The sequence below is a fragment of the Meles meles genome, chromosome 8, assembly GCF_922984935.1.
Source record: "Meles meles chromosome 8, mMelMel3.1 paternal haplotype, whole genome shotgun sequence".
NCBI classification, from domain to species: domain Eukaryota; kingdom Metazoa; phylum Chordata; class Mammalia; order Carnivora; family Mustelidae; genus Meles; species Meles meles.
In genome coordinates, this window is record NC_060073.1 from 95,313,856 (window position 1) to 95,341,604 (window position 27,749).

The following is a 27,749-nucleotide window of genomic DNA, read 5'->3' on the forward strand; positions in this document are numbered from 1 at the left end:
TCTGTAAGATCAATTCCACTTTATTGGATGATTTTTTTTTTTTTAAGCAGTGCCAGGGAGTTCTCTTTAATAAGAAGATTGACAAATCCTACACAGGGAGAAAGAGATTTGACACAGCAGTTTAAGGAGATGTCGTTAGCAAAAAAAACAAGCCAAGCAGAATAAGTGACTTCTTCTAGAAAGCAATAATTCCCCATCTAATCTCTTTTCACAGCTCATTAATTCTCTAGGCATCAGAAAAAGGTGTTTTCCAATTATCCTGCCACTGGAGAACATTGCTGGTGGATGGAAGCTGAAGGTCCAGAGCATAGCAGAGAAATTGGTGATCTGAAGAGGCTCCTGCCCCAGATCAGGAGATGAGCTGGAGGTGGGTGCTAGGCACGCTGATGGTTTCTCTGTATTTGCTTGGGAGGTGCTTGGCTCGCAGGTCCCGCCTATTACCATCTGTGGTCTTGAGCAAACAAATTAAGCTCTCTGCACCTCGCTTATCTCATTGGTAACAAGGGGTCACTAAGATCTTCTCTATAGCATTTGAGTACTAAGGGCAATCACCCAGGTGGTGTGCCTAACCCACAGCTGGGCACACAGCAGGTGACCCAGAAAGGGCACATATGCAGAGAGAGGTTCGGGGCAGCTTAGGAGACCACAGGCAGCTTTGTGTATGTGCGTTTTCGTTTTTGGCAATTTCAGTGCAGAAATTTCCAGTTGCTGTTGTTCTCACATGGGACACGTGGAGGAGGCAGGTTGGAAAGTGAGGCCCCAGGGTTAAGGACTGTGAAAGAAGGTGCCCAGTTGTTACGGATGGTGAGCAGGGTGGGAGTGGGGGTTCTCCCCAGACAGACACAGGCTTTTTCCTCCTCCAGCAAGGTCAATGGCTCAGGCCAGGATCTTAAAGCAGCAGAAGGAAATGACAGGACATGGGTTCTGGTCACACAAAGGTGGCCTCTGAAGGGGAGAGTCACGGGAAATACCACACTCTACTTGGCCTGGAAACAGGGTCCTGGGTGACCCTGTCAATCTTATCACGTGTCACACTCATAGGGAGAGGAGAATAAGTGGCAACTTACCCTCTTCTGAGTTCTCGGGGTCTCCTCCCTTGCGGGGGATGATTTCAGAGAGAGAGGTCTTGGATGCTAAGACAGGCAGTTAGTTGCCAACACCCTCAGGGTCGTGAGATCTCTCTTTGGGATCTGGGAGATGCTGAAGCCTGTAGGACTTACCAGTGGGCTCACTTTACAGACTGGCTTAGCTCAGCCCTGTAACCCATCAGAAGTGGGGGGTGGGCTCAGCTCACTCTGTAGCTCACTCTGTAGCTCACTCTGTAGCTCAGGGCCATGACCCACACATGGCTCGTGGGACCCACTGAGACTCGGGCCCTCATCAAACTTGACATGTAGGAAGCGCATGTTTACATAAGAACTTCCAGAAAACGACCTGAAGGATGTTTCTAACTTCAATGGTATCAACCGGACATGAAGAAGGATCTCCTGGGCACATGAAGGGCAGTCTTCCCGTGTTTAAATGTTCATGAGAGAAAGCAGCTAATATGATTAATCCCAGTCATATGGGCTCTGACCTCTCAGGGAGCTGGGATGTGGAGACCTCATCTGCTTCCCTAATCTCTACAGCTTCTGCAGCTGGCGGAGACACGATAGGGCCCGGGTCCGTGGAGGCCGCCGTGAAGTTGGAGAACTGGAGAGTGGCTCATTGGGCCAGCTGGGGGATGTTTCAGAAGCAGGCGTGAAGCAGGCCCTAGGCTCCCGTCAGCAGCAGGCGAGCTTCACTAGAGGTGTTCCCATCCTTGCTTAGCTGCCTCCCTGAATGCTCTAGCCCGCAGGCACTAATGGGTTTTGACTAAGGCCGGTTTTAGGTCTGGCTAGGAGTAGGGGTGGGGTGCGAAGAGATAGTCCCCCAGAGTTCCGGTTCTAGCTCCTCCCTCCTCAGCTGTAGCGCCTCCCACCCCAGCTGTAGCCCCTCCCACTCCAGCTGTAGCCCCTCCCACTCCAGCTGTAGCTCCTCCCGCCCCAGCTGTAGCTCCTCCCACCCCCAGGCATCCCATCTTCATAATGGACTGCCCGCCCTAGATGCCTGACAGTGTGCAGTTCCCCGCTTTGGGGCTCGAGGCTGCCTGCTTCCCCTTTCCATGAGGGCAGGATTCCATTCTCCATTCCCTCTGCCCTGTTTCCCAAAGAAAAATGCCTGGAATCAGGATTCAGCCCCAAGCTCCGGGCAGGAGCAGCTTCGCTTTCCTTCATGTGTCCCTGTGCCTCCTCTCGAGGTCCCGGCCACATGCCCAAGCACAAGGATCCCCTTCCTCTGTGTATGGCAGCCCCGTGAGGGGCAGTTCCCCACCGCACACCGCCAGCCTCTTCTCACCTGCCCCTGGACCTAGAACACCCAGCCTGAGGGAATGTGGGCCCGAAATCCCAAAGCTGTCCCCTTTGCTCTGCCTTAATCTTCTGTCTCCCTCTGGTGCTGCTCTCACTCCCAGGGAAAGTGCCTCGCAGCAAGCAGGAGAACGCTTCCATTACCGAAGGCCAGCTGAGAGCTGTGAAAATCCTAGTTCTGTGGCTCCATAATCCTGTGGCCAGGAAACATTTGAGAACTCTGTCCGGGTCTAGGTCAGCTAATCAGGAGCCTGTCGCCGCAACATATACCAGACGCACCTCACTGGCATGAGTTTGCCTGTCCGCCTGTCCGCCTGTCATCTTCCTGGGCCTCCAGACTGGAAAAGAAAAGCCATCTGCAAGTTATCCTTCTCAAGGCTCTCCTCTGCTCTTTTCTCTTTTCTCTCTTGAGGGTCCCAGGCTTCCCAGTTCTCCCATGGATTGCCCTCACCCGTTTCCTTCCCTTCTTCCTCCTCCTGAGACCTCACCCGGGCTGTCCTGGCCCAGCCGGCAGGCAGGAGGCCCAGGGGCTTCTCAGCTGGGCCTGGAGGCTAGGTCACCCTGGGCCCTGCTCGCTGTGCCTCTCTCCAGGCAGGGGCATGGAGGCTGAAGTCAGAATGTCTCTGCAGTGATTGGTGCAGATGCTTATTTAAAACATTTAATTCGTCACCCCTCTGTTCTCCTCCCCGCTCCTGGTTTCGGTTCTGACCGGCTCATCTTGCCTTTGGAACCCCAGCTTTGTCCCCGGACCACAGCCCGGCTGAGGCAGTGGAAGATGGCTACGGTGAAGGCGACGAGTACTTTGAGATTCTGGGGCCGAAAGTGCCAGAAAGGAATGGGCTGCTGGGCTGTCCGACAGGTGGAGCCGTGGGCCACCGTGTGGTCAGGAATGGCCAGGATGCAGCCAACGACAATGCCACATGTGGTCAGAGGTGTGCTGTGGGCCAAGCCACAGTCTGAGGGTCACTCAAAGGAGATCGGTTATCTGGTAGGCTACACATGACAAGCGGGACACAGCAGAGGAGACGCACAAGCTTCATGGATGAGAACAGATCATTCCTTCTGGGCTTTGTCCTCTGTGGCTCTCAGGAAGAGGACGCGGGTGTGGGAACTGAGAGGCATTGCCTGCCTGACTCGCGTGGACCTTGATCGTGAGGTCTGTGAGCTCACCCTGGAACCAGGGGGTGGCATTTCTGGGCAGGCAGAATTTCTCCCCGTGGAACCCACAGTAAGCCTTGGGGTGGTGGGAGTGAGGGGCAGCAGGGGACGGCCCTCTCAGGCATCAGCCCTGGAAGGAGAGCTGCAGGTCAGTCTGTGAGACCCAAGGAGGGAGAGGATCCCAGCTGGTGGGCAGAGGGAAGTGTGTGTGGAGACAGAGGCGCCCTGTAACTCTCACTGTGAGGAACCCCATCCCGGCCTGGCCCTGAGCCATGCTGATGGAAGCTGGGAGGGAAGGGGCAGCACGGCACCAGGGGCCGAGGACAGGGGCCACCTGTTCAGGGAGGCATAAGCTGGGACATTCCAGGACGGGATATACTGTTCCTCCCCACAGAGCCGGGATGGCTCCTGGAGCCCCCCCACCCCACCCCCCGCCCAAACTCAGCTCCTTCACCTCCCTCCTCCACCGGCTCTGCAGTGGGGGCTGTGCTCAGAAGCCAGGGAGGGGAGGTCCTGGGGCAAGTACCATCCTCACAAGGAGCCCCTGTTCTCCCGGGACCCGCTCAGACCCTCAGGCTCATCTCCCTCCTGCTCAGCCTCTGTATCCAGCTCTGTTTCAGCACAGCCCCCCGGCAGGGGTGAGCTCGGGAGGTACTGGAGAAGCCGGCCTTCCCGCTTCATCTCTGCCAGCTCTTTGGCACAGCAGCTGGGCGTGTTGGTCTCATATGTGTCGTGGAAGGTGTTGTAGTCCACCTCATAGAAACCTTTTTCCAGTGTGAGGACTGGCGTGAATCGGTGGCCCCAGAGCACCTCGGTATCCATGTAGGAGCTCCGTGCTTGGCAAGTCATGCCTGCGGGGATAGAGGGCATAGAGATTACGAGTGACCACCACCAACTGTCCATCGTCTGTCCATCCATCCATCCATCCATCATCCAGCCAGCCAGCCTTTGTTGTACCTCTACTTGGGCTAAGCTCTGCGGAGGGCGAAAGCTGGGTAAGCTGGTCCTCGCCCTGGAGGAGCTCTGGAGTGTGTTAAAGGCAGGAAAATTAGAAACCAACGTGCAAGATTCTGGGGTAGCTTCCTAGAGACAGGAGTGGATAATTCTGGAGTAGCTAGAGCCAGGGACATAGTTCCTGAGAACAGCATTAAAGTCTAGAAGATTGAGACACAGAAGAGGCAGGAAAAGGGTTTGAACAAAGATAAATTCAGATGGAGCGAATGTAGAGAAGCTGACAGTCTTGTAGGACACACAGGGATTGTTTTGGTTAGACGCGTATGGGCAGAAGCCTCTCTCTCTCTTGCTCTCTGTCTCTCTCTCTCTCTCTCTTCTCTCTCTCTCTCTCTCTCTCTCTCACACACACACACACACACACACACACACCTTGGCTCCTTGATTTCAGCATGCTCCAATGCCTCCGTTCGCTGTCCCCCCAGCCCTCACTGGCCTATGTTATTTTTAGGTGTTGCTTTCTCTCCAGGGAGGAGAGCAGCTTTGTTTATGGATGAGGAAGCCTCTGTGCTTGGGGTCACAGGAAAGCAACTTGCTGATATACAATCTTCTGGCCAAGGAAGGTACTGGCGTGTGCTCTCAGGGACGAAGGAGAGGCCGGTTCCTGCTTTCCAGGGTGGGCAATCTCAGGCAGGGGCCTCGTGCACACCAGACCCAAGGGCAAGGCTGCTTGGCTGCTTCCCAACCACTTGTGCTCTGGTGCTGGGTACCCACAAGGTGCCCTCTGCTTGCAGCCTGCCCTCTGCTCCCAGGGTGTGGCCTGGGCTGGGCCTTCCCATGCAGTGCTCCCTCTTCACCGCCCAGCAGGGGTGTAGAGGCCCCAAGCAGGGCACTGACCTGTCTAGACCCAGACCAGGTGTCTGCAGGCTCGGGGGCCTCAGGAAAGATATCAGGACGGGACCTGCATGGGAACCCATGGGCCATATGTCCTGGAGGCCTTCCTGTTCTGCTCACCCCCTGGGACGGGACAGTCGGCCCCCCATAGCAAGAGACCCCACCTGTGTCCCTGGCAGTCATCTTCGCATGCATTTGGGAAGGAAAGAAGCCCCTGGGGGTGCCAGGCACCGTGCTTTATGTATGATTCTCTACCTCCTCTAACCCCCCCCCAGCGACCCCAGGAGATGTATTATGCTCATTTGCTGATAGTTAAGCAACTTGCCCAGACATACACCAGCAGGTTGTGGGAGAACCGCGTTCGCCCAAACTCGGCCTGAATCAACAGCGCATGCTCGGCTCTGTAACGTGGCCACCAAGCCACAGAAGTCAGGGAGATAACAGAAGTGGGTGGGGGCTCTCCTTTCCTTATCCCAGGGCGCCCCCACCTGCACTCATGGGAGGAGAGGAGGTCATTGAGACAGGGCAGGTGACCTGGGAGTCATTGACCTTGAAGGATACTTAGGGAAGGGCCCAGTTCTGCTGGGTCACCACCTGATCCCTCTATGGTAGGTGGCAGTGAAGTCATGGGGGCGTGTAAGGCACAATTCTGTTTGTTAGCACATCTCTGCCCTGACCCTTCCTTTGTGGCCTCAGAGTGGTGCTCTTCCCCCAGACACTCAGCCGGTGTTCTGATCCCGAGCCCAGCACCAAGGGCAGCGTGACCTGCGAGCCCCCAGCTCTGCCACAGTCTTCCTGCCTCCTGACTGTCCTTGGCCCCAGGGGCTCCCTCAGCTGCCACCATATGCTGCCAGGCCAGGCTCCAGCTCCCAGCAGATGGCAGAGCAGCCCCCATCTGTGCCAATCCCCGGAGCCTGTTCGTACCCCCAGCCACGTCCCACAGGCTCCGGCCGAATGAGAAGGTTTGTGGAGGCCCCGTCTGAGTTTCCCACGCAGCAACTACCATCCCGAAAGGTGAGGAAGGCTTCTTTGGCCATCTCTGTGACTGGCCCTGAAATTTCAGGGGGCAGTGTGGTGTGGTAGAGAACACTCTAGATTCGTAAGTGATAGACATGACTCCAACACTGTGTCCACAAAGCTGGGTGATGCAGCGTCTGTGTCTGTTAAACGGGATTGGTGGGGTCCTACAGTGTCGTTGCAGGAACCAGAAAAACATGTATCATTCTGAGCCTGAGTGAGGCCTACAAGTGCTCAGTCTACTGGGTGACCAGGAGAGAGGGCAAGAGGAAGAGAAGGAATAAGAAGCAGGGTGCAGGGTTCTGGAGGAGTGGGGCCTCGAACTTCCTGGGGCCCCGCACCAAGACCTTGGCCTTGAGGAATGGTGGAAATTCCTGGCTACCAACTGCCCATGAGAGTTGGCAGCTGAGCAGGGAGGTGTGGGGCTGGCTACTTAGAGGGCATTGGCTTGGGCACGTGTGAATGCCTGTGTCCTGGTTTTGGCTTGTTTCCTGTCCACTCAGCCAACCTTCCACAGGGAAGCCCAGGGACAGCCTTCTCCACGGTGGAGGCACTCAGACGAGCTGGACCACCAAGTCCTACTGTGATGAAGCCTGTGCACCTGGTTCACAGTTTTTCTCAAAGTTATCTGATCATGGACCTCTTTTTGGGTAGACACATGCCCCAGGATGGGGTGTGACAGGGTAGCCTGTTGAATAGCAAGGGCCAGGTTTGGGGCCCCCTTCCTTCACCAGCATCCCAGCTCTATGACTTGCTCTTGGACAAAAAATAGACCTATAACTTGCTGGTCTGTGCCTCTGTTTCTTTATCTGTAACCTAAGGAATGTCATCTCACCGGGAGTGGGAAGGCATTAAGTGTGACTCTCTATGTTTAAAGTTTAGAACTATGCACAGGAGCTAGAGGGCTCAGTAAACATTAGCTCTTGTTATTACTCTATGTTGATTGAGTAATGATACCCCTCAGATCACAGTTAGAGATTGGGCTGGCTGAAAACCCCAAGAGTCTCAGGCACCAACTTGCATCTTCCAGTCCTAGTGCCCTAAGCTTCTACCATGTGGGAGGTTTCTGTGGCCAAGGAGGATAAAGTGTCTTACCTGTTGCCTCCACCATCCCTTCTAGAATGACCACAACTTCAAATTCCTCCTGATCCAGCTGGGCCCGAGACATCTCCCAGAAAGGGCTCTTCTCATTGATCTCGTGGGAGATGATGAGTGGAGACACCAGGAAGAGACGGTCATCCCCAGTGTCGAAGCCCACGTTGATGTCCGTCTGGTTCAGGGGGATGAACTCCCCTTCTTTGGTCTGCCGGGACTTGATGAGCTTGGCGCGGATGGAGGCCTCCACAATGTGGGAGTTGCGAAGGTCCCCCACCCGGAACATGAGGCAGAGCTTCTCGTCCCGCATGGAGATGACCGCGTTGTTGGAGAACATGAGGGTCTCTGCTCTCTTCTTTGGCTGACTGATCTTGACAAACATGCACCCCACCATGAAGGCATTGACGATGGAGCCGAGGATGGCCTGGACCAAGAGAAGTATGATTCCCTCCGGACACTTCTCTGTGATCACCCGAAAGCCATACCCAATGGTGGTTTCAGTCTCAATGGAGAACAGGAAGGCAGACACAAAGCCACTGAGGTTTTCAACACAAGGAATCCACTCTTGGTCACCAACATGGTCCAGATCACCCCGGATGTAAGCAATCAGCCACCAAATGAAACCGAAGAACAGCCAAGTGATGGTGTAGACCATGGTGAAGACCAGAAGGTTGAAGCGCCATTTGAGGTCCACTAGGGTGGTGAAGAGGTCGCTCAGGTATCGGTAGGTTTCTTGGACGTTGCCATGGTGAACGTTGCACTTGCCACTCTTTTCCATGTAGCGCTGGCGGGGCTTCTTGCCTTCAGCTAGCAGGCGAGTGCGGTCGGTGGCAATGGGGATGTAATCGCGGGCCTGTTTGGGAATCTTCTTCGGGTCCCTGGGAGTGACTCCAATCTCCATGTCCTGGTTCATAGCATTCCTAGAATCGCCAGCCATAGCTGGGATGCGTTGAGTTAAAAAAGACATCATCAGTGAAGGGGACTGTGCTGATTCACAGAAACACAAGACTTCAAGATCACACCTGCCTCTGTGCTCTCCAAGGCCCTCATCTAGTTCACAGTGGACCTGACTGCAGAGTCTTCAAGGGCAGGAACCATGTTTTTTTTTTTTTTTTAAATATATATATTATTTGCTTGTTTCCCTGGTGCTTACTACAGATTCTAGCATATAATAGCAGCTCAATAGTAGTTTGTTGAATGAATAATTATGTAGGTGCAAAATACACATGGCATTGAAAGGATTTAAGAAATCTGGGAGCAATTCAAAAAGATGATAACCACAGCAATTTATTAACTGCCTGCTCTAGTCCATGCGATACACACAGACCATCACTTGTTATCACAGCATCCGGCTGGAGGTGGAGCTTGATCTCCAGTAGGTAAACACTGATGGCTTCTACATCATCTTTGTTTCTAGGAGTCTCTCCCCCTCTGTCAGGATGTAGGCTCCACGGGGCACAGTGGTGTCTGTTTTGTTCCCTCATACATTATTCCAAATACCCAGAGGCACCCCGGCACATACTGTGTACTCAAAAAGCACTTGTTGAATAAATGAATGAATAAATAAGAAAACAAATGAGAGTCTGAAAGAGGTAAGTGGTTAAGCCATAACCTGGGCCATCAGACACTCACTCGGCAGAGCTGATAGCTGGATTCTTGCTCACAGGGCCCAGAGCCTGTGCTTTTTCCTCTTTATATCTCCCTGTATCCTTCCTTTATGTCTCAGTTCTTAGCAGCAGACAGAAAGGAAAAGGCAGCAAGTGTCTGATTCACCATGTGGTCACTCCTCCTGTCTGAGGGGGGAGTCTGTGGCTGTCTGAGCCCTTACTAATATGACAGATCGCTGTGTAGACCCACCATTAAAAATCTTGACACAGTAATTCCCTGCCCTCTAAAAAACTGAAAGGGACAAGATATTAACACTTCTAAGTTTTTCAAAAGGGCCGTAAACTTATATGTGGAACCAAACACAAGCAAATGAAAGCCAAACTCAAGAGAGGACAGATCGGTGGTTGCCAGGGAGAGGGTATACCAGCCAAGCAAAGTGGGGAAGGTGGTCACCAGGTACAAACTTCTGGTTGTAAACTAGGTCCTGGGGATGTGATGTACGGCGTGGCAGTTAAAGTTACCAGTACCATGCTGTCTATCTGAAAAATGCCGACAGTAGGCCTTTAAAGTCTCCATCACAAGAAGAAAATTGTAATTATATGCAGTGCCAATGTTAACTAAACTAATTGTGGCGATCATTTCGCAAAATATACATATATCAGAGTCATTATATTATACACCTGAAACTACTAGAACGTTCCATGTCAATTATCTCAACAAAATATCTCAATAAAAAATAACTTTAAAAAAAGGCTGTACCATGTTTTGGAGTCTATGCCACCCTTTAAAGAAACACCCACACACCTGTAACAGTCTGCTGTTTTTCTGATATTCCGTGCACTCCCATTGAAAACTTTAAGACTCGATGCAGCTAGGAAAGGCCATGAGAATCTCCACAGCTAATAAGCTAATAAGCTCCACAGCTTACATTTCTGAGCGTTCACAAGCAGGCACTGTGCTAAGAAATGTATATGCATTAGCTCATTTATATGAGCTCACAACAAAGGTATTAGAGCAGAACTGCCACGATCCCTCTAATCTTCAGGCAAAGATGAAGCTCGAGTAGTTACGTGGCCGAGTTAGGGTTTGAATCTAGGTTTATCTGCTCCAGCCTGGGGTCTCACGGTCCCCACCACACGATGGCTTTCAGACATCGAAGTTCTGTGGCTCCTGCTTAGACTGAAGAGATGCTCACTCCAGAAAGTTCTATGAGCTTCTGATCTGGGAGGAATTCACCTCAGGGGATGCTCTTACTCAGCTCTTCATCTTTACAAGCAGGCTTGTCTTGATTTCACAGGCAGCCCCACTCCTGGGAAACAGGGAACCCGATAGAACATTCACCCGGGTGAATGTTCTATGAGCCAAGAGGAAGATTTCACCCATCGTGGAAAGTCAGATGATCCTGGTAGACCTTTCTCTTTGCTGCCTTGGTGGTTGTGGCAATTTCAAGGTAACCTTTAAAATATCGTATTGAAGGGTCATCCGAAGGGCTGTTTGTCTCAGACGTCTCAGAATTTCCCATTCTGCGTGGGGCCACCTGCTCCCTGCTCCCTCACGTGGCAGCTACAAAGATAAACGAAACAAAGAGCAGGGGGCTTGGTGCTGCTTTGCAGAATCATAAACATGATTTTGCTCTGCCCCTGGGTCGGACACTGTTTACTGAGAACTCAGGGATGCCCCAAAAGGGTGAGAAATGCTGCTACTTCCAATGCCCTTGGGGATCTTCAGGACCCCGGCTGTTGGGATCCAACTAGGGGTCTGATGGGAGGGCTGTCCGTGGACTCCCTGAGCCACTGGTGTTGGGCAGGGCAGGCACAGTGCTGGCCAGAATGAGTCACTGGTTAGGGCAACTGGCAAAGCACCTTCTCCTGCCTTCAGCTCTTCCCGAAAAATAGCTTTCCTGCCGATTTTCTGCACTGTTTCCTTCTTTATTTTTAAAAATACTTTCAGAGGTTCTCGTAGGAGAAAGCCTTGCACTGTACTAGAAACAGAAAGGTTTTCTAGGACACCTCAGTCAAGATCTGAGAAATTTTTTTGTGTCCAGCAGACAGGGAAAGGTTTCACTTCGGATTTGAAATTGGCATCCATCCTCCAAGTGTGCTAGAATCCTTGGCACAAGTGTTTCCTCGCTCAGCCCAGGCTGAGATATGGGTTCTAGCTCAGCTTCTGAGGAGCGTGTTCTGTGACCCAAGCAAAAACACTGTTCATTTTCTTTGCCTCAATTTACTCTTTTGTAAACCCCAGATAATATTTTCTGCCATTTCAGCTCTGGGGGCCACTATGAAGATCTAGGGAAAGACTATATGAATACAAACATAGATATAAGTATAAATGTAAATATATACTCATAAACTCTCCTTGAAGTGGAATTTAGTGCAATATCCCTTTAACCTCTGTTTTGAGGAGAAAGAGACCTAGAGCATCTAAGTCAAGTACCTAAGTCCCCAGTGGGCCACTTGCAGGGTCGGCAAGCTGAAAGGTATAGACCATCTCTGCCCCAGATTTCTTCCTAAGAGTAAATGAAATGTCCCCTCAAAATATTGGCCTCTGGTGCTGTGGGCCCATGATATAAAAAGAATTTTCAAGGGCAATGGAGATGAACTTTTGAATCCGATTTTCCAGATCTGTTCTATTCATTTACGTGCCCATTCAGCATTAGTTGAGGGGTTGTGATCGTCCAGCTTCTGTGATAAGAGCTGGAGATTAGGCAGGAAATAAGAGGAAGGCAGACCCAGACTTAGCGTAGCTTATAGTCTAGCACCGCTCCCCTTTGAGTCCAAGGCTCTGAGCAGAACCACCTACAGAGAGAGAGGCAGGGGGAAGGGCTTTGGACTGGAGGAGGCAAGCCAGTGTGAGAAGTGCTCCCTGCTGGACCCAGGGAAGGCACCAATGGCAGCGAATCCCATTAAAGCTCATCAAGCCTGGTTGAAGCGGTTCATCCAAATCATCTCCTGCGTCTGCTAATAGGAAGCTGGGCACCGAAATGATGAAAACTCTTGAGAAATTGGAGCCTGAAGTCCAGCAAAGTGGTTTAAACTCTTTGATGTAGAAACACAAACGGAGAAAGAATCAAAAGAGGCAAAACCAAAGGAGGTTGTATTTTAGGTGATGCATGAGTGACTCGGGCAATCTTTTAAGTGGACCTTTATATCAGGACTTCCCAAACACCCCACCACACACACAGTAAAGAAAGCCCTGTGTCATGGGGGTGATTTTTCTAGAAAATAGGAACCTGTGGACACAGCATCTTGATAGAAACTGCATTTGGAAGTTCAGCAGGATTTCTTGAAGGGAGCACTGGGCTGGGAGTCTTTTTTTTTTTTTTTTGAAAGAGAGAGAGAGAGAGAAAGGGACCCTGCAAGGGTGTGGGAGAGGAGGGGCAGAGGGAAAGGGAAAAAGAATCTGAAGCAGGTTTCATGCTCAGTGCCCAGAATGGAGCCAGATGTGGGGCTGGATCCCACTCCCCTGAGATCATGATCTGAGCTGAAACCAAGAGTTGGACGCTTCACCGACGGAACCACCTAGGCACCCCTGGGACTCTTGTTTCAGACTCAATTTCCTTACTGCGAAAATGAGGATGGCAGACATCCTTAATGATTTCTTCCTTTCTGTCTTATGTTTCTGGGTCAATGTCTGCTTCCCAGAGTTTTGGGATATGGGATCAGGCTGGGATATGGGATAAGGCTGGGATATGGGATAAGGGTAATGGAGGAGAATATACTCCTATCTCAGACTAGATATTTGTATGCTGTTCTATAGGAATCTATATGGCCGAACTGGTTGTTAAACTATGAACACACTCTAAGGTGGTCACTCCAGCGCCTTCAAGGACCTTCAAGATGAGCAGGAAGTACCAAAGGTATTATCAAGGAAATACGTGCCAGGAATAGAAAAGACACACGCAGGATGGCAGAACTCAAAGATGCTCCCGTGATTCCTGCCCCCGGAACTGGGAATGGGATACCACTCCCATGATGCAGACTGGTGGGGTGAGCCAGACCTAATCAGATAAGCCCTGAAAGGGACTGGGTTTTCCCTGAAGCAGGAGACTGGCATTATGAGAGGAATGAAATGAGAGGGAGAGGCTCTTCGCCAGCTCTGGAGATGGAGAGGGACACATGGCAAGGAACTTGGGGACCTCTAGTTGCTGACAGCAGCGACCGCACCCCCCCCCCCCCCCCCGCCTTAACAGCCAGCCAGGAAACAGGGACCTCCTCCTCTGACCTCCAAGACCTAAATTCTGCCACAACCCCAGGAGGGTGCAGCTTGCTGACACCCGGATTTTAGCTTTGTTAGACCCTGAGCAGAGAACACAGTCATCTCATGCCTGGGCTTCTTACTTCAGAATCCTGAGCCAAAAACTGGGTGTTGTTTTACGCCATTTAGTCTGTGGTCCTTTGCCATGGCCCAAATTAAAGTCTAACAGAATAGAAGGGGGGAACCAGGTAATAAATAGGAAAGCTGACTCTGGTTGAGCGCCCATCTTCCGATTTCACCTTGAACTGAGGGACTTCCGGAGAAGTTATTGCTCTAAGCCTCAGTTACTTTTCCTGCAAAATGGTGATCATGACGGTGCCAACCAAGGAGGGTGCCACGGAGACTGAAGGAAAGCGCATGCGCAGTGCTGGCCAAAGCCAGTGTTCACTTTCAACCAGGGCTGGAGTTGTGGGGGTGGGGCGGGGAGGTTCAAGCAATTCAGGGGCTCCTACTGTGGGTCAGCATCCTGCTTCCACGGCCTCATTTACTCCACGGGGAGGCACCGTCTTATTCGACGAAGAGGGAAACTGGGGGAGAGCTTAGATAACTTGCCCACAGTCACGCAGGGCTGCAGGGATGCTCTCTAGAACCCTCCGTGGTTGCAATGGACAGAACTGCTGCTGGGAGAGGAGTTCCCAGCTGTGCCTGAAGAACTTTCTAAGAACTGTCTTGCCTGTGGTCCTTCTAGGCAGAGGCAGAGGCTGTTCCAGTGCTAAGATTCCGGTGAGGCCGGATCCTCTGCTCCTCTCCTCCTGGCTCAGGATGAGCTGCTTCCCTGAGCCCGGAGGCAGGAGCCCAATGAAGAGGAGGAGGGGAGGTGACCATGACAGGGGAGCCCCGGAGCAGCAGGGATCTGTGAGTCCCTAGAATTGGGGGTAGGGGTGCCTGGGGCGTGGGGTTGGAGTCTCCCAGGGGGTCCAGCACAACTGGTGGGGGAACCCCAGCATCCCCCCTTTTCTCAGCAGCCTGCCTGAAGACAAAGTGTTGGAAACTGCAATTCTGACTTCTGCCTTATAGTTTCCTGCCGGCTGCTGCAGCTGCCCTTTCTGATGGTGGAACCAAGCAGCTGGAGAGGCCCGGAGGGGCCAGGGGAGAGCAAGACCACACAGGCTCCTGACCCAGAAGCTCATATCCGAGCCCCATTTTGCCAAGGAGGGGTTGTCCGGTGGCTCCAGACCCCCAGAACCTGTGTCCAAACCACACTATTGGGCTGGCTCTGGCCAGGGGGTCAGGTCAGTCCTAGTTTCCTGGCTTTTGAAATTACCATCCTTTAAAAAACAAGACAAACAACCCCCCCCAAAAAAAACCCCCAAAACAACCTTAGTGCATTTTGAGGTCTAATGGCTGAAGAGCTCAAGAGTAATAAATCTTTAAAAAGCCGCCGGCTATTTTCTTTTAAAGCCCAGTCATTTTACAGCCACTATTTGTTCTTATCAACTTGGATGGGAACTTAGTCTTTAATTCCTGGATGTTTTGTGGTTTTATTTTTTGAACCCAAGTTCAGCAACTCTCTGGATGATAGCACATGGTATATTAGGTGTGCAAGCCAATTGAAAACCGCACCACACAGATTCCTTCCCTCCTTCCTCCAATCAGTGAACACCTGCCTCGACCCCCCTCCACACCCGCCCATTCCCCCCCTCCCCCCCCCCCCCCAGTCACTGAAAGTTCTACTCTGCTGGGCCCTGGGGGCAGGAGGAGGTGGAGCAGCACTTCGCCAGCTCTCTTGTGCTTTCCAGTCACAGAGATCTTGTGAAAATGCAGATTCTGATTAGGTTGGTCAGAGCACTCAGAGTCTGCATTTTATCAAAGAGCTCCCAGTGGTGTCAAGGCTGCTGGTCCTCTGAGTAGCAAGGCTTCTCTACTGTGGGTGCACATTGCAATCAGCCAGGAGCTGGACCCCATGCTGACGCCTATGCCCCACACCAGGAGATCCCAGCCCAGGGGATTCTAATAACAACTGATATTGGGTACCATGGCTGTATTTTCTGCTGTCGGGGAGTCCCGGTCTGGTGGGGACTCCACCAGAATGGAGGTGAATTCACAGAGGTGAATGGTTAGTGCAGTAGAGAGTGACAGAAAGACCAAGACTGAGTTCTTACTTTGGCTTCACCAGGGCGAGTGAGGAAGGGTCAGGAAAGACTTGGTGGAGAAGGTACGTACTAAGTGCGGTGAGGGGACCCTCTTGCCGTGAGAAGCTCATGTACCATAAAACATGTTACGTGTCATCTCTGTGCTAGGTGATTTTTATGCATTGTCCCACTGAAGGCTCAAATAAGTCTGCCTCTGAGGTTATTGGTCCCTGGGGCTGTCAGAGGATCTGAGCCTTAGTGGGGGTCAGGCCCTGAAATGCCTGACCCAGGAGACTGCCAGAGGGACACACGCCTGGTCGGTACCATGATTCAGTTCATGATTTGCTGCCATGTTGCCTGACGTGCCCGGGCTGACTGGAGCCCTTTCCCTTTTCCTCCTGAAGGGGCTGTACCTTCCAGAGTACTTGCCTTCAGAGTGCTTCCTGCTGTGGCTTACAGCGGGTCCTTGATTTTTCTAATAATGGCAACATTTGCCCCTCAGAGGCACTGAATTACTCCAAGGAGAGAGAATGTCCATATGTCTTGGCTGAGACCTGTTCAGGTGTAATCCCCAAGTGCCTCTTCCACCCCAGAAATGTCTGTGTTGATGAATGGATAAAGAAGATGTGGTGTGTATATACAGTGGAATATTACACAGCCATAAAAAAGAAATCTTGACATTTGCAATGATGTGGATGGGACTGGAGGGTATTATGCTAAGCAAAATAAGTCAGTCAGAGATAGATCTTTCTCATAGGTGGAATTTAAGAAACAAAACAGAGGAGCAGAGGAGAAGGGAGGGAAAAATAAAATAAGATGAAATCAGAGAGGGAGAAAAACCATTAAGAGACCCTTAATTATAGAAAACAAACTAAGGGGCACCTGGGTGGCTCGGTGGGTTAAAGCCTCTGCCTTCGGCTCAGGTCATGATCTCGGGGTCCTGGGATTGAGCCCCGCATCGGGCTCCCTGCTCAGTGGGGAGCCTACTTCCTCCTCTCTCTCTGTCTGCCTCTCTGCCTACTTGTGATCTCTGTCAAATAAATAAAAAAATCTTAAAAAAAAAAAAAAAGAAAACAAACCGAGGGTTGCTGGATGGGGCTGGATAGATGCTGCAACTGGGTGGCGGACATGAGGAGGCACATGATGTGAGGAGCTCTGGGTGCGACAGAAGACTCGTGAGCTGATCTCTACCTCCGAAACTAATAACACGCTATATGTTAATCGAGTTTAAATTTTTTAAAAAGGGAAGAAAAAAAAAAGAAAAATAGAAATGTCTGTGTTTGGACTACATGGCCCCTTCCAAGGAAGAGACAAGTACCCAGCAGCCACAGATTCCACTATGAGCTCCTTCACCTGGTTTTTGATCCCAATATAAGCTCTTCTTAGACCTTCATTTTCAGATTTGTGATAGAGAAAAAGATTTCGAGAGATACGATTCTCTTTATTCTGGGTAAGGCAATTATATGAGCACATAATTACAATCAGAACTTGCTCTGGCTTTTGGGAACACAACAGGGAGTGACGGGGACAGAGGCGAGGTGAGCCGAGCACACGCGCTCTCCTGACCGAGGCCGCTACTGTCCGGCTGGAGCTCAGGGCTGCCCTGCAAGAATGTGGAGCTGCTGTGGTAAGACCTTCCTCTCTCTTTTTCCAGAAAAGCTAGAAGGAAAGACTTTTAAACCTGAAATTTTTTTTTCAACATGGACCATTAATTCGACCATTTTTGAACCAGTGAGTTTATCAAAGAAAATGTGTCTGCGAGTCCGAGTCAGTCTGTCGGCTGCCAATGTATACTTCAGGGCTCCTGGGTCAGAGACAGGCTTTTTCCTCACAGGGACAAGTTGGACACGGGACTTGGAGTTATGCTGAGCATAGTGGGAAAAGCTGTGGTAGCACCAAAAAATTCTCCATGCTAATCGGTCTTCCACAACCTGTCAGCCTGAGCACAAAGGAAGCCAGAAGGCCACCCCAGGACTCATACTGTAGCAAAGAGAGGGGTGCGTGGGCTTCTCCCCTGGTGACCACCAGTCTGGTTCCCATGGTCCTAACAAGCCCTGTCTCCTCGCCCACAGCCTTGTTCTCTGCAGTCGCCTCCATTGGGCAGACAGCTGTCATGGCCCCCTGCTTTCCTGCAGTGCATCGTCTGCTAGCAGGCTTGTCCCCTCCAGCTGCACTCTTTGCAAGCGTGCCGTCACCGGTAGAATCCTAGACAAGCATCACGGGCCTCCCTTTCCATCACGGTGGAAGTGGTTCTGAGCGGGGAGAAATTTCTGACTTTAATTGCATCAAAAAAGGTGGAAGGAGCTCTCTCCCCCGAGGAGGGCTGTAAGAGCAGGAGCATGGGTCCGGTGACCTCCCAAGCTCATTTCTGGCTCGGATGTAGTGACTGCTGACCCCCAGGGCTTCGGGAATCTTGGGATAACAGGACTGTGAGGCTCTGACACGAGTAGGGTCAGACCATGGGTGCTGGTCTTATGCCCAACGTGTTCCTCAGTCTTAGGGGCCCACAAGGGCTTGGGGATGCATACTCGTAGCTCGGCTCCAAGCTGAATGCCCAATGAAGGGGACTCTGGAGAGATTGGCCACAGCCGAAGTGAAATTTGGCACCCCTCTGTCTGGAATGTAAAGGTCTCCCATGGCTGTGTGATGGCGGGGGGGGGGGGGGGGGGGGCGGGGGGCGTTGCAAGCGCCAGGAGCAGGGTAAAGGGCTTTCATTGGAACGTGGAGCCAGGACAGGGTGGTTGGAAGAACGCACTTTGTCAGATAGGACACTTCATCACCGCGGGTGTCCCGGCACACCATGTCCCTGAGGGCTTAGCTGCGAAGGCCACTGCAAGGGAGCAGCTGTGTCAGGTGGGCGAGGAGGCTGCTGAGGGACCCCTGCGTGGCCCAGCACACACTGCCCCTTCCTGTGGAGCGCTCGCAGTTTCACGCATCTCCCCAGCCCAGGCATCCTGGCCTCCACCCCAGGGCGGCCTTGGTCCCTCTGAGGGGTGCCTTGAATCTGGCCCCTCCACACAAGTGGGATTGGTATTTAGAGCCAAGTCAGGGTGAAGGTACAGACGCAGGATGGAGGCTGTTTCCTAGCGTCCCTCAGCTGTCCCCAGTTTTGAGTCAGAGACACCCTGCCAGAAACAAGCCCTTTTGGGAACATCTAGCCCACCCCTGCGGCTTTCCTGATGCCCTTTACTGGTTCTGCTATTGTTCTAAACATGAGTTCAGTTTGTTGGCTGTAGCTGGTCATGCTGACTTCTTGTTTTTCTTTGCCGAGTAGCCCTGGAAGAGAAATCTGTGTGTGCATGCGATCGTGCGATCGGAAGAGGCGCCTTGTTTATGTTAACTCCATCATCTCAATAACACCGTAGAGTATGAACAACGCATCTGTCCCACAGGTAAGGAAGTGGAGAGTCAGGGAAGGCGCGGTGGGGGGTAGAGTGAAAGTCACGTGACCCCGGAACAGCCCATCCCGCTTTGTGCTGCTTGGTGCTGACCCACAGAGCCCAAGCTCTCTTGCGTTCCCACCTGACATCCATCCAAGTCCCAGGCACCAGACAGTGTGATCTTAGTTCTGAGGTATAATCCTGACCTTCCTGCCCACGTAGCTTGCCCTGAATTACACACTGCTGCTGCGGTCCCGACCCTGGGTCTCCTTCCTGTGTAAGAAATGGAAATATCCAAGGGAATCCTAATGTGAAGGAAATAGTTCCCATTGTTTCAGGAAAATAGTGGCATGAGGCACTTGGTTCCCTAACCTGCCTTGTTCCAGGCTAGGAGGTATGAAACAAAGCAGTGTTACTATTATGTGGAATCGTGATGGAAGAGTAATGGAAACTGGCATCTCTGTTCGGGCTCTTTCAGAATAGGATGGGCTAATGAGAATCCTATAATATGAATCCCACTTTCTAGTGGGAGAGCTGTGGCTTACCCAGGACACACAAATGCTGCTTTACTCACTGCCAAGGTGATGACACGGTAGATGTAATTACACTGAACGTGAAGATTTATGTAGTATAAACACCAACAAATGCAACAATGGGCCAAATGGGTGACCTTGACTTTTCCGGCTGTGCATGAAGGGGGCCAGTCAATGTCAGCAGGGGCCCCAGAAGATGAGTCCGGGGCCTTCAGAGCCTTGGGAAGCCCAGACAAGGGAAGGTAACTAGCTGCTCACTCAAACTGCATCCGTGGAGGGTTTTGCACCACAATTCTAAGGAAGTAATAAAACCTCATGCATTATTTTATGGTATCTGCAGAGAAACACATGCTCTGTCAGAAGGGCTGCAGACTAATCCCATGCTTGCTTTGTCATGAAAGAAACAAAAATACTGACACTTCACAATAAAGATAAAAAGCAAAGAGAGAAGGATTAAATCGTGTTTCACTCAAGGGTTTTTTTTTTTTTTTTTCCCGTCTGAAAACGGGAGCCAACAGATCTGGCATTTGCTGGTGGAGTTCAGTTCTTGGAGAAAATACAGAGACAAAAAGATCATTCTGATGGTACTTAAAAGATTTATTTGAATATATTTAAGGGAGTCCAAATATATCCAGCAATTTTTAAAAGGGCAAAATTAGGCTTAATTCAGGGTATGGAATACAGATTTGAAAGTCTTACTCATGTCGGGAGTACCTTTCCAGCAACTTAACATTTCATAAGGTGCCTAATGATTGAACAGGGCCTCTATGGAGCAGGTCTGGAAGCTTGTGACTGAGGTTCCCCACCTGTGTGGCTCTATTTGCGTAAGATGGAATATTTCATGGCCCTCCTTGGCAGGCTGCTGTGGGCCACCCAAGGGCTCCTGATGTCTGTTCTTCCTAATACTCAGCCGTTGCTCACTGGCCACAACCCCAATTCACCCACCCAGCCCCTTGCGGATGATGTATGAAAAATCGTGAGTAAAAGGGCATGAAAATCAAATTAATTCATTTTCCATTTTCCCCACATTTGTATCTGTCTATCCAGTACTTTTCCTTTTCAAGCCCGCTCTCTTTGAAAGCGAGCTGCATAGTTATGATACATTCTCTTCATTGTAACCCTGCACTGTGAGTATGTATTCTGCATTAAATAATAAAGGAGATTAATAATTAAATCAAAGTGAAAAACCACTTGTTTCCTGCCTACAGCCCAAGGGACAGATTTCTGGTCTGGTGCCAATTTATCCATGATGATTAGAGCCTAGGAGGTCAGAGAGGTACAGAGAAGATAGTCACGAGAAAGCAAGGCAATATGACTATGAACGTACTTAGGTACAAATGAAAAAGATGGGATGGTGATAGAAGGTGCATGAATGGGGAGAAAAGACCAGAGAAACAGGGCACAGCAGGTAAAATGCCAATAATTGGAGTTGAAACCTATTGGGGGCTCACCCTACACCAGATTGCATTCTAAATGCTTTACCTATATTAACTCATTTAGTCATTTCAGAAAAGGCATGAGATGGGTACTGTTTCCCCCATCCTACAGATGAAGAAACTGAGGCACAAGGGAGGGTGAGCCCACTCTCTCAAAGCTGGTGTTTGCGTGGATTAAAACCCAGATGAACTGGCTCTAGAGTCACTCTCCAAGTCTAAGGACAAGAAAAAGAGAATGTCCCAAATGCTCCAATAAAGAGGAATGAGACAAATCTTGTGGGAAAATGAATGAACAGGAAAAGCCAGTGAGAGTAAGAAAAAAATAAAGTCAAAGAATTGAGAGTGAAAGCAGGTCAAGAAACAAAGGTTGGAAAGAAGATGAAGTGAAAGTCAGTGGGGCATCAGAAATGAGTATCGGGAAGAAGAAAAGAAAGAACAGAGAATGGGATCTATCAAAGGGAGTATGTCACTGGGCATACTACATTGGGCGTACTACAGACTCCTCTCCTTTGCTGTCTTAAATAACCTTCTCCATGCCTTCTCAAGGTAGGTGTTCTTATACCCATTTCACAGAGGGTAAACTGAAGGTCTGAGAAACTAAGTGCTATATCCAAGGTCGCACAGTTAGTTCATGGCAGATCAGAAAGAGTTGTTGTTAATGACAAAATGTCAATGCTAGAAATCAAAGAGTAGCTAAACAAGTGAAGAAATATACTATGTTCATAGACTGAAAGATTCAATACAGTGAAGATGCCAATTCTCCCCAAACTGAATATTCAGGGTTAATGCGATTCCTACCAAAATCCCACAAGATTTTTTTGTAGATGTAGAGAAGAGTGTTCTAAAATTTCTATGGAAGAGGAAAGGAATTAGAATAGGTGAAACAATTTTGAAAAAGAAAGAAGTAGAAGAAATCAGTCTACTGAATTTTAAAACTTATATAGCTAAGTCTATGTGGTAATGGAGGAGAAATAGACACACAGATCAAAGAGCAGAACCCAGAAAAAGACTTTCACAAATACACCCAAGGAGTCTTTGACAAAAGTGCAAAAGGGATTCAATGGGAGAAAGGCCGTCTTTTTAACAAATGGCACCAGAACAATTCAATATCCATAGACCAAAAAAATGAATTTGACTAAGTCTCAAGCCTTATATAAAAATTAACTCAAAATGCATCATGCACTTAAATGTAAATGATACAGTTATACAACATTTATGGGGGGAAAGCCTGAGGGAACCTTCGAGATCTTCAAGATCTATGGCAGGCAAAGAATTCTTAGACTTGATACCAAAAACCTCATCCATAAAAGGAAACAGTTATAAATTGGACCCCATCAAAATGAAAAGTGTTTGCTGAAAAAGACCCCGTTAAGATGAAAAGACAAGCTCTGGAGTAGGAGACAATGTTTGCAAACCATGTATATGATAAGGATTGGTACCTCGCATCTTTATGGAACACTCAAGATCCAAGAATAAAACAAATAATCTAATTAGAAAATGGGTGTAAGACATGAAAAGACATTTAGTCAATGGCAGCATACAGAGAGCAAACGGAGAGCAAACGAGCACGTGGAGAGAGAGTCAATATCATCCGCCATTAGGGAAATGCAAAACCAGGATGAGATATATTGCATACTTACCTGCATGGCTACAGTGAAAGATAGTGACAACACCACATATTGGCAAGGATGTAGAGAAAAAGGATCACTCCTACATTGCTGATAGGAAGGTAAAACAATGTGTCAGTTTCTTGAAGAACTGAACATAGTTACCGTGTGAACCATCGATTGCACTTCTGGGCACTTATCCCAAAGAAATGGATACTTAAGTTCATGGAAAACCCCCTATACACGTATTTAGAGCAGCTTAAATCATAAAAGCCTCAATCTGGATACAACAAGCATGTCCTTCAAGGGGTAAAGGTTGAACAAATTCAATAACCACACCGAAATATCACACACAGACACACACACACACACCCTTGGATGAATCCCCAGAGAATCATACTGATCGAAAAACCCAAAGGTTATATACCTATGATTCTATTTATATCACATTCTTTAGCTGACAAACTGTAGAAAGGAGAGCAGATTCATGGCTGCTGGGGGCTAAGGAAGAGGTCGGGCAGGAGGGAAATAGATTTGGCTCTAAAAACAGGGCAACACGAGAGATCCTTGCTGTGATGGAAATGTTTTACTGAATGAATGTTTAAGGGAAAGAATCGGGATATGCACATAGGTGGAGGGAAGGACCAGCGCAAGCACAGGCCAGTCTCAGGGCCTCCTGGGGCTCCCTCTGTGGGCTCCCTTCTCTCTTGGTGCCTCACTGTTTTTTTGAATCCCCTTGGGAAGCCTTCCCTTGTTCTCCCTGGCCTCCCTTTGGCCCCTCTGCCTCTCTGCGATGGCTCTTCTCTCTGATTCTATAACTTATATCCATGGGCACATCTGCTTTCCTCATTCAGTCCTTGGAGAGAGCTCCAAGGTCGGGCAGGCAGGGTGTGTAAAGGACCCAATCACGTAACACAGATTCAGGACCCAATCCCGTAACACAGGTTCAAACACACGGTCTGGTCTGTGGTAGCTCCATTCCCATCTTTCAAGGAACACGTGAGTGACTTTGAGTCCAAGGAAGGGCACTTAAAGCATTTCTCTGCGGCAGTTCCCCACACTCCTTTTCCTTTATGAGCAGCAAGAGAGAAGGCAGGATGATGGCATTAGGGCCTACGTGATATTCAGGTAAAGGGCCTAAAATGTGAGAAGAGGACATTGCGATGGGGGCACACATGGGCCTCCACCAATCGACTCACAGGAGACAGGAAGGAGATGCGGAAAGCATGTCATGATCTCTCCTCCCCTCCCCCTCCATGTATTTCCCTTTTGACTCCCCTCCCCTGGCCACCAAATGGGTTGACCCTCAGGGACAAGGCAGTACTGTGGCCACCTGACAGACTGGTCCCGGTGATTCCTGACCATTGCCCCTCAGTCCTCTCTGGGCTGGAATTGTAATGGAACTTAACATTTATGCACCAGCCAGGAGCTCCAGGGTCATGTGTTAAAGGTTTGGCTCTGACATTTAACTTAACACTGCTGTTGGCAAGGGTTGCTGCCATCCGGGGCTCTGCGGACTAGAATAGCTCACTTATCAGAATGTCAAGGTAGGAGGAACTAGATAAGCCTGGGACACTGGCAGGGGCCATGACCCCGGCCCTCGGCATCCAGGCAGCCAGGGTCTCAGGAAGGGCCCGCTGTCCCACCGGTTTTAAAATAATCCCAGAGGGGCACTTGGGTGGCTCAGTGGGTTAAGCCTCAGCCTTGGGCTCAGGTCATGATCTCAGGGTCCTGGGATCGAGTCCCGCATCGGGCTCTCTGCTCAGCAGGGAGCCTGCTTCCCCCTCTCTCTCTGCCTGCCTCTCTGCCTACTTGTGATCTCTGTCTGTCAAATAAATAAATAAAATCTTAAAAAAAAATAATCCCAGAGAAAGCCACCCTCAAGTCTCCTAGAGAAATACATTCAGATATTTTTTTCAAATGCCATACCGCACATGCTTCTCGTCTTGAGGAAAAACAGAAGAATTCCTCCATGGGCTGACAACCTCTCCACAAAGCGTATCTCATGATGGACCCCCTCTTGGAAAGGCTGCCAGCTCTTCGTGGCCTGTCTGTAGCTCGGACGCAGTGAAAAGTTGAATCTGAAAATGGCTCCTTTGAACCGCCTCGTGGACTCCTCCTTTCTCTCCATGGTACATCCCCAACACCCACGCTGGCCGCCCCAGCCTAAATGTTTGAGCAGAATTGCGCAGAAAACGTAAGCTTTGGCGCTCATGCTCTTGAGTGGAAAAGCATTACCCTGCCCAAATGATCCCGTTCCAAGGTTTTCCAAAATTATGTACTCCTGCCACATGCTAAGCGATCAAGTAAAGGGCCGTGAAACTGATTTAAAAACAAGAAACAGAAGTAGGTACCATTTCCAAGGATGTGAGTGTCGTCTACACCCATGTGTGGCTTGGCCCACAGAAGGCAGTGGGAACGCCACCCTTCGCAGGGCAGGTGGGAAGTGGAGAAGGGGGCGCTTGAGTTGTCCCTTCCCTGCTGTGGGGTTAAATCCCTCACAGGTGATTCCAGCAGCCGTGTCCCTGGCTGAGAACCCCAGGCAGGCACTGACAGACAGCCCCACGGGGATCTTGCCTGCCGGGGACAGAAGGGCAGAGAGAACATCTGTGATCACAGCCACACTGACGTTTCTGCTGGGCCCCCAGTGGAAGAGCTTGGCTCTGCTCAGGATGTGCCCACAGACTCAGCGTGGGGGTACCCATGAGAGACTTCTCCCTGGGGAATCCCAGTAAGCTTTGACTTCATGCTCAGGGAAGAGAGCAGTTTCCAGGACAGCCCCGGCCAGCTTGAGGGGCCAGCCCCTTCCCTCTGCTCACGGGTCCTCCTGCCCTCTCCTCCAGGGGCACGGCTTGCTGGATGGAGCTCATTCATTCTCTCTGTACTGTGGGTGAGCTCCTTTGAGGAGTTCCTTCAGGTGGGTGCTGCCTGTGACATGGACCAGCAGGTGACAGTGGCTTTTGGAAAGGACGGGAGAAGTCTGTGTGAGTGGTCCCCTCTCCATCACCGAGCTAGAGAGGCTATGTGGAACGTGGCTGGGGGGACCCAGGGAGCACTGTCTTTCCCTGGAATGTGCAGACGAGCTCCCTACATGGCGTTGCCCCTTTCGGTGGCAGCCCTGGTGCTGTTTGGACCATTTAGGCTGTTGTAATCATTTATTATCCACCTCATAATTAATAACCGGAACCCAACAAGTGATGAACACTTAATAAACGCCCCCAACACATTCCTTCCAAGGTAAGAGAAGGTTGTCTTTTTCTATCCTTAGGCTGTAAGTCTCTCCTCTGTGAACTTAGTTTCAGATTGTTTGGGTCCTGGGGAGTACGGGGGCGGGGGGGGGGGAGTGGGATGAGGTGAGGGAGAGACTGGGAGGAAGGGTGGGAAAAGCAGTGGATGGAAACAGCAGCAGCAATCCCATCACATACACCAAACGTCCAAGAGCACACAGTCAGCATTCAATAAATGGCCATTTCTTTGTATTATTGCCAAAAAGCAGAGTGAGGCCATCTCGAGGCAGATCAATAGTTTAAAATCCCAGGCAGTACGACCAAGCTTTTCACATCAGAGCCCAACCAAGGTCCTCTCCCTCCACTTCCCACGCCATCCACCCTGCTTGGTCCTTCCACCAGATTCTAGGGCGCCCCAGGATCTCAGCCAGCCAGCTGATGGGATTTACACCTGGCTTGGAGGAAAAGGCACAGATTTGGGAAGGTCAGCACACCTTTCAGGGTTAGTGTTTAATAACAAAAAGAGTCTGGCTTTGAAGTCAGAGGACAAGGGTTTAGAGGATGGCCGCTCTGCCCCTGCTCATCTGTAAAGCTGGTGAATGACCTCCGCCCCACAGGACTGGTGTCCAGATGAACTCATACGACCGTGTCTGGCTCAGTCCTTGGTTCCATAAATATTAGCTGTTTTTCACTGCTTCTCTCCCACATGGAAAAGTGCTTTGTGGACCAGAGAGCCCGAGGGGAAAAAAAGGTATGTTTTGGAGTCAGACCCAGGTGAGGATTTCTCTTGTAAGCTGTGTACCTCCCAAAAGTTACACAGCCTCACCAAGGGGCTGTCGCTCAGCTGTAGGAAAAGGACGCAAAATCTGTTTCATTAAAAGGATCAAGAGAGAGCAAAGCACTTGGCACATTCTGACATGTGCCTGTTGATCTTCGGGTGGTGGAAAGGGGCTCTGGGAATAGTGCTGGGCTCACCTTACCTGACCCGTTGTTTAGGCTAGACCCTGGAACTTTGGGGGGCCAGACACTGCCATGAGGCTGCTCCCCAGTCCTGGGAGGAGGAGGGACTGCACTGTTTGATGGAAAGCAGAGATGATTCTCCAGGGAGACACAGGGATTGGGGAGAAGGGAAATAACGATGGCCTTCCTTATTCCCTGTCCCTACCTTTGCAGCCAGGATTCCTGACCTTTCTGAACAGTTGGAAAGATGTTTAAAAAGAGAGAGGGAGGCACGCAGGAAGTGACCAGGCAGCAAGGAGGGCAGAAATAGCAAAGGCCATGTTTCCAATTTGGCCAGACTTGAAAGAAAGCAAGAGTAAGCTGAGGGTCAGAGGCTCTCCCCAGCCCTCTGCACCCCCCCCCCCGCCCCCACGGTCTGAAAGCAGAGCTGCTATGCTTGGGAAAGGTGCCCCCCACCCCCTACTACCTTGGCCTCTCAGAGCAGGCAGGGGGCTTTCAGGATGGCCCCCGGGGGGTACCCCAGCTCTGGTATCAGTACAGCATGTTTATAGCCCTCTGAAGGCTGAACTCCCAGTGCCCAGGACACCTGTGGGCTCTGGGGAGCTCGGATTTCCTGGCTGGACAGCTGGACTTTAAAACCGCTACGGTGGTCTTAAATTAGATAAATAAGTAGTAAGTAAATAAATAAATAATAAAATAAACCCGCCCTAAGCCCTTGCTGTCCCCATGGGCTCCCAAAGTGACAGGTGCTTGGCAAAGCTCACTGCCAGGGGCAAGGGGCACTTTGGGAGTGCACACCCTACCTTCCAAAACAATGAGCTGGGTTGAAAAGGAAGAAGGAAAAGAAGACAACTTACTTGTTGAGATCAGAGCTTCCGAGTCCCACTGATGCTAACTTCTGGAGCTCCCTTAGAGGCGGTGCGGGGGCGCTCAGGGCCCCCGAGGGGACTCTCCGGCCCCAGCCATAACCACAGCCTCGGACTCTGCCTGAAGCTCCTCCCTGTCGTGGGGTCCTGCGGCCGGAGGCTCCTAAGGCATCCTGTCCCTTCCCTAGCCAGCCCCTTCAGTCACTCCCTTCCTCCGGCAGCGGGAGGCTCTGCTCACGCTCGCACTCTCTCTCCCTTGCTCTCCCTCGCTCTCCCCCTCCTCCCCTCCGCCCGCTTCTCT

The 27,749-nt window shown here is 50.6% G+C and overlaps 1 protein-coding gene across 2 annotated transcripts; it reads right to left on the reverse strand.

The window, feature by feature from the left end:
* Positions 1-4: 4 nt before the first annotated feature.
* Positions 5-27,719, reverse strand: KCNJ5 (potassium inwardly rectifying channel subfamily J member 5). 2 transcript variants are annotated; one of them, XM_046014184.1, is made up of 4 exons: positions 27,440-27,719; positions 9,915-10,673; positions 7,503-8,441; positions 5-4,396 (listed from the first exon to the last, which is right to left on the reverse strand). In XM_046014184.1, exons 2-4 carry the CDS (start codon positions 9,955-9,957, stop codon positions 4,077-4,079), a joined length of 1,302 nt encoding a protein of 433 aa, XP_045870140.1. In that variant the 5' UTR covers positions 9,958-10,673; positions 27,440-27,719; the 3' UTR covers positions 5-4,076. The 2 variants fall into 2 exon arrangements, with proteins under 2 accessions (XP_045870140.1, XP_045870141.1); XM_046014185.1 differs by lacking the exon at positions 9,915-10,673.
* Between the last annotated feature and the right edge of the window lie 30 nt (positions 27,720-27,749).

Excerpts from the sequence above, each read along its gene's own strand:
- KCNJ5 (XM_046014184.1), bottom strand. The coding sequence starts at position 9,957 with ATGGGAGTGCACGGAATATCAGAAAAACAGCAGACTGTTACAG. Across the intron at positions 8,442-9,914 it reads AAAACAGCAGACTGTTACAG|CTATGGCTGGCGATTCTAGG; the intron begins GTGTGTGGGTGT and ends AACGCATCCCAG. Across the intron at positions 4,397-7,502 it reads AGGGATGGTGGAGGCAACAG|GCATGACTTGCCAAGCACGG; the intron begins GTAAGACACTTT and ends CTATCCCCGCAG.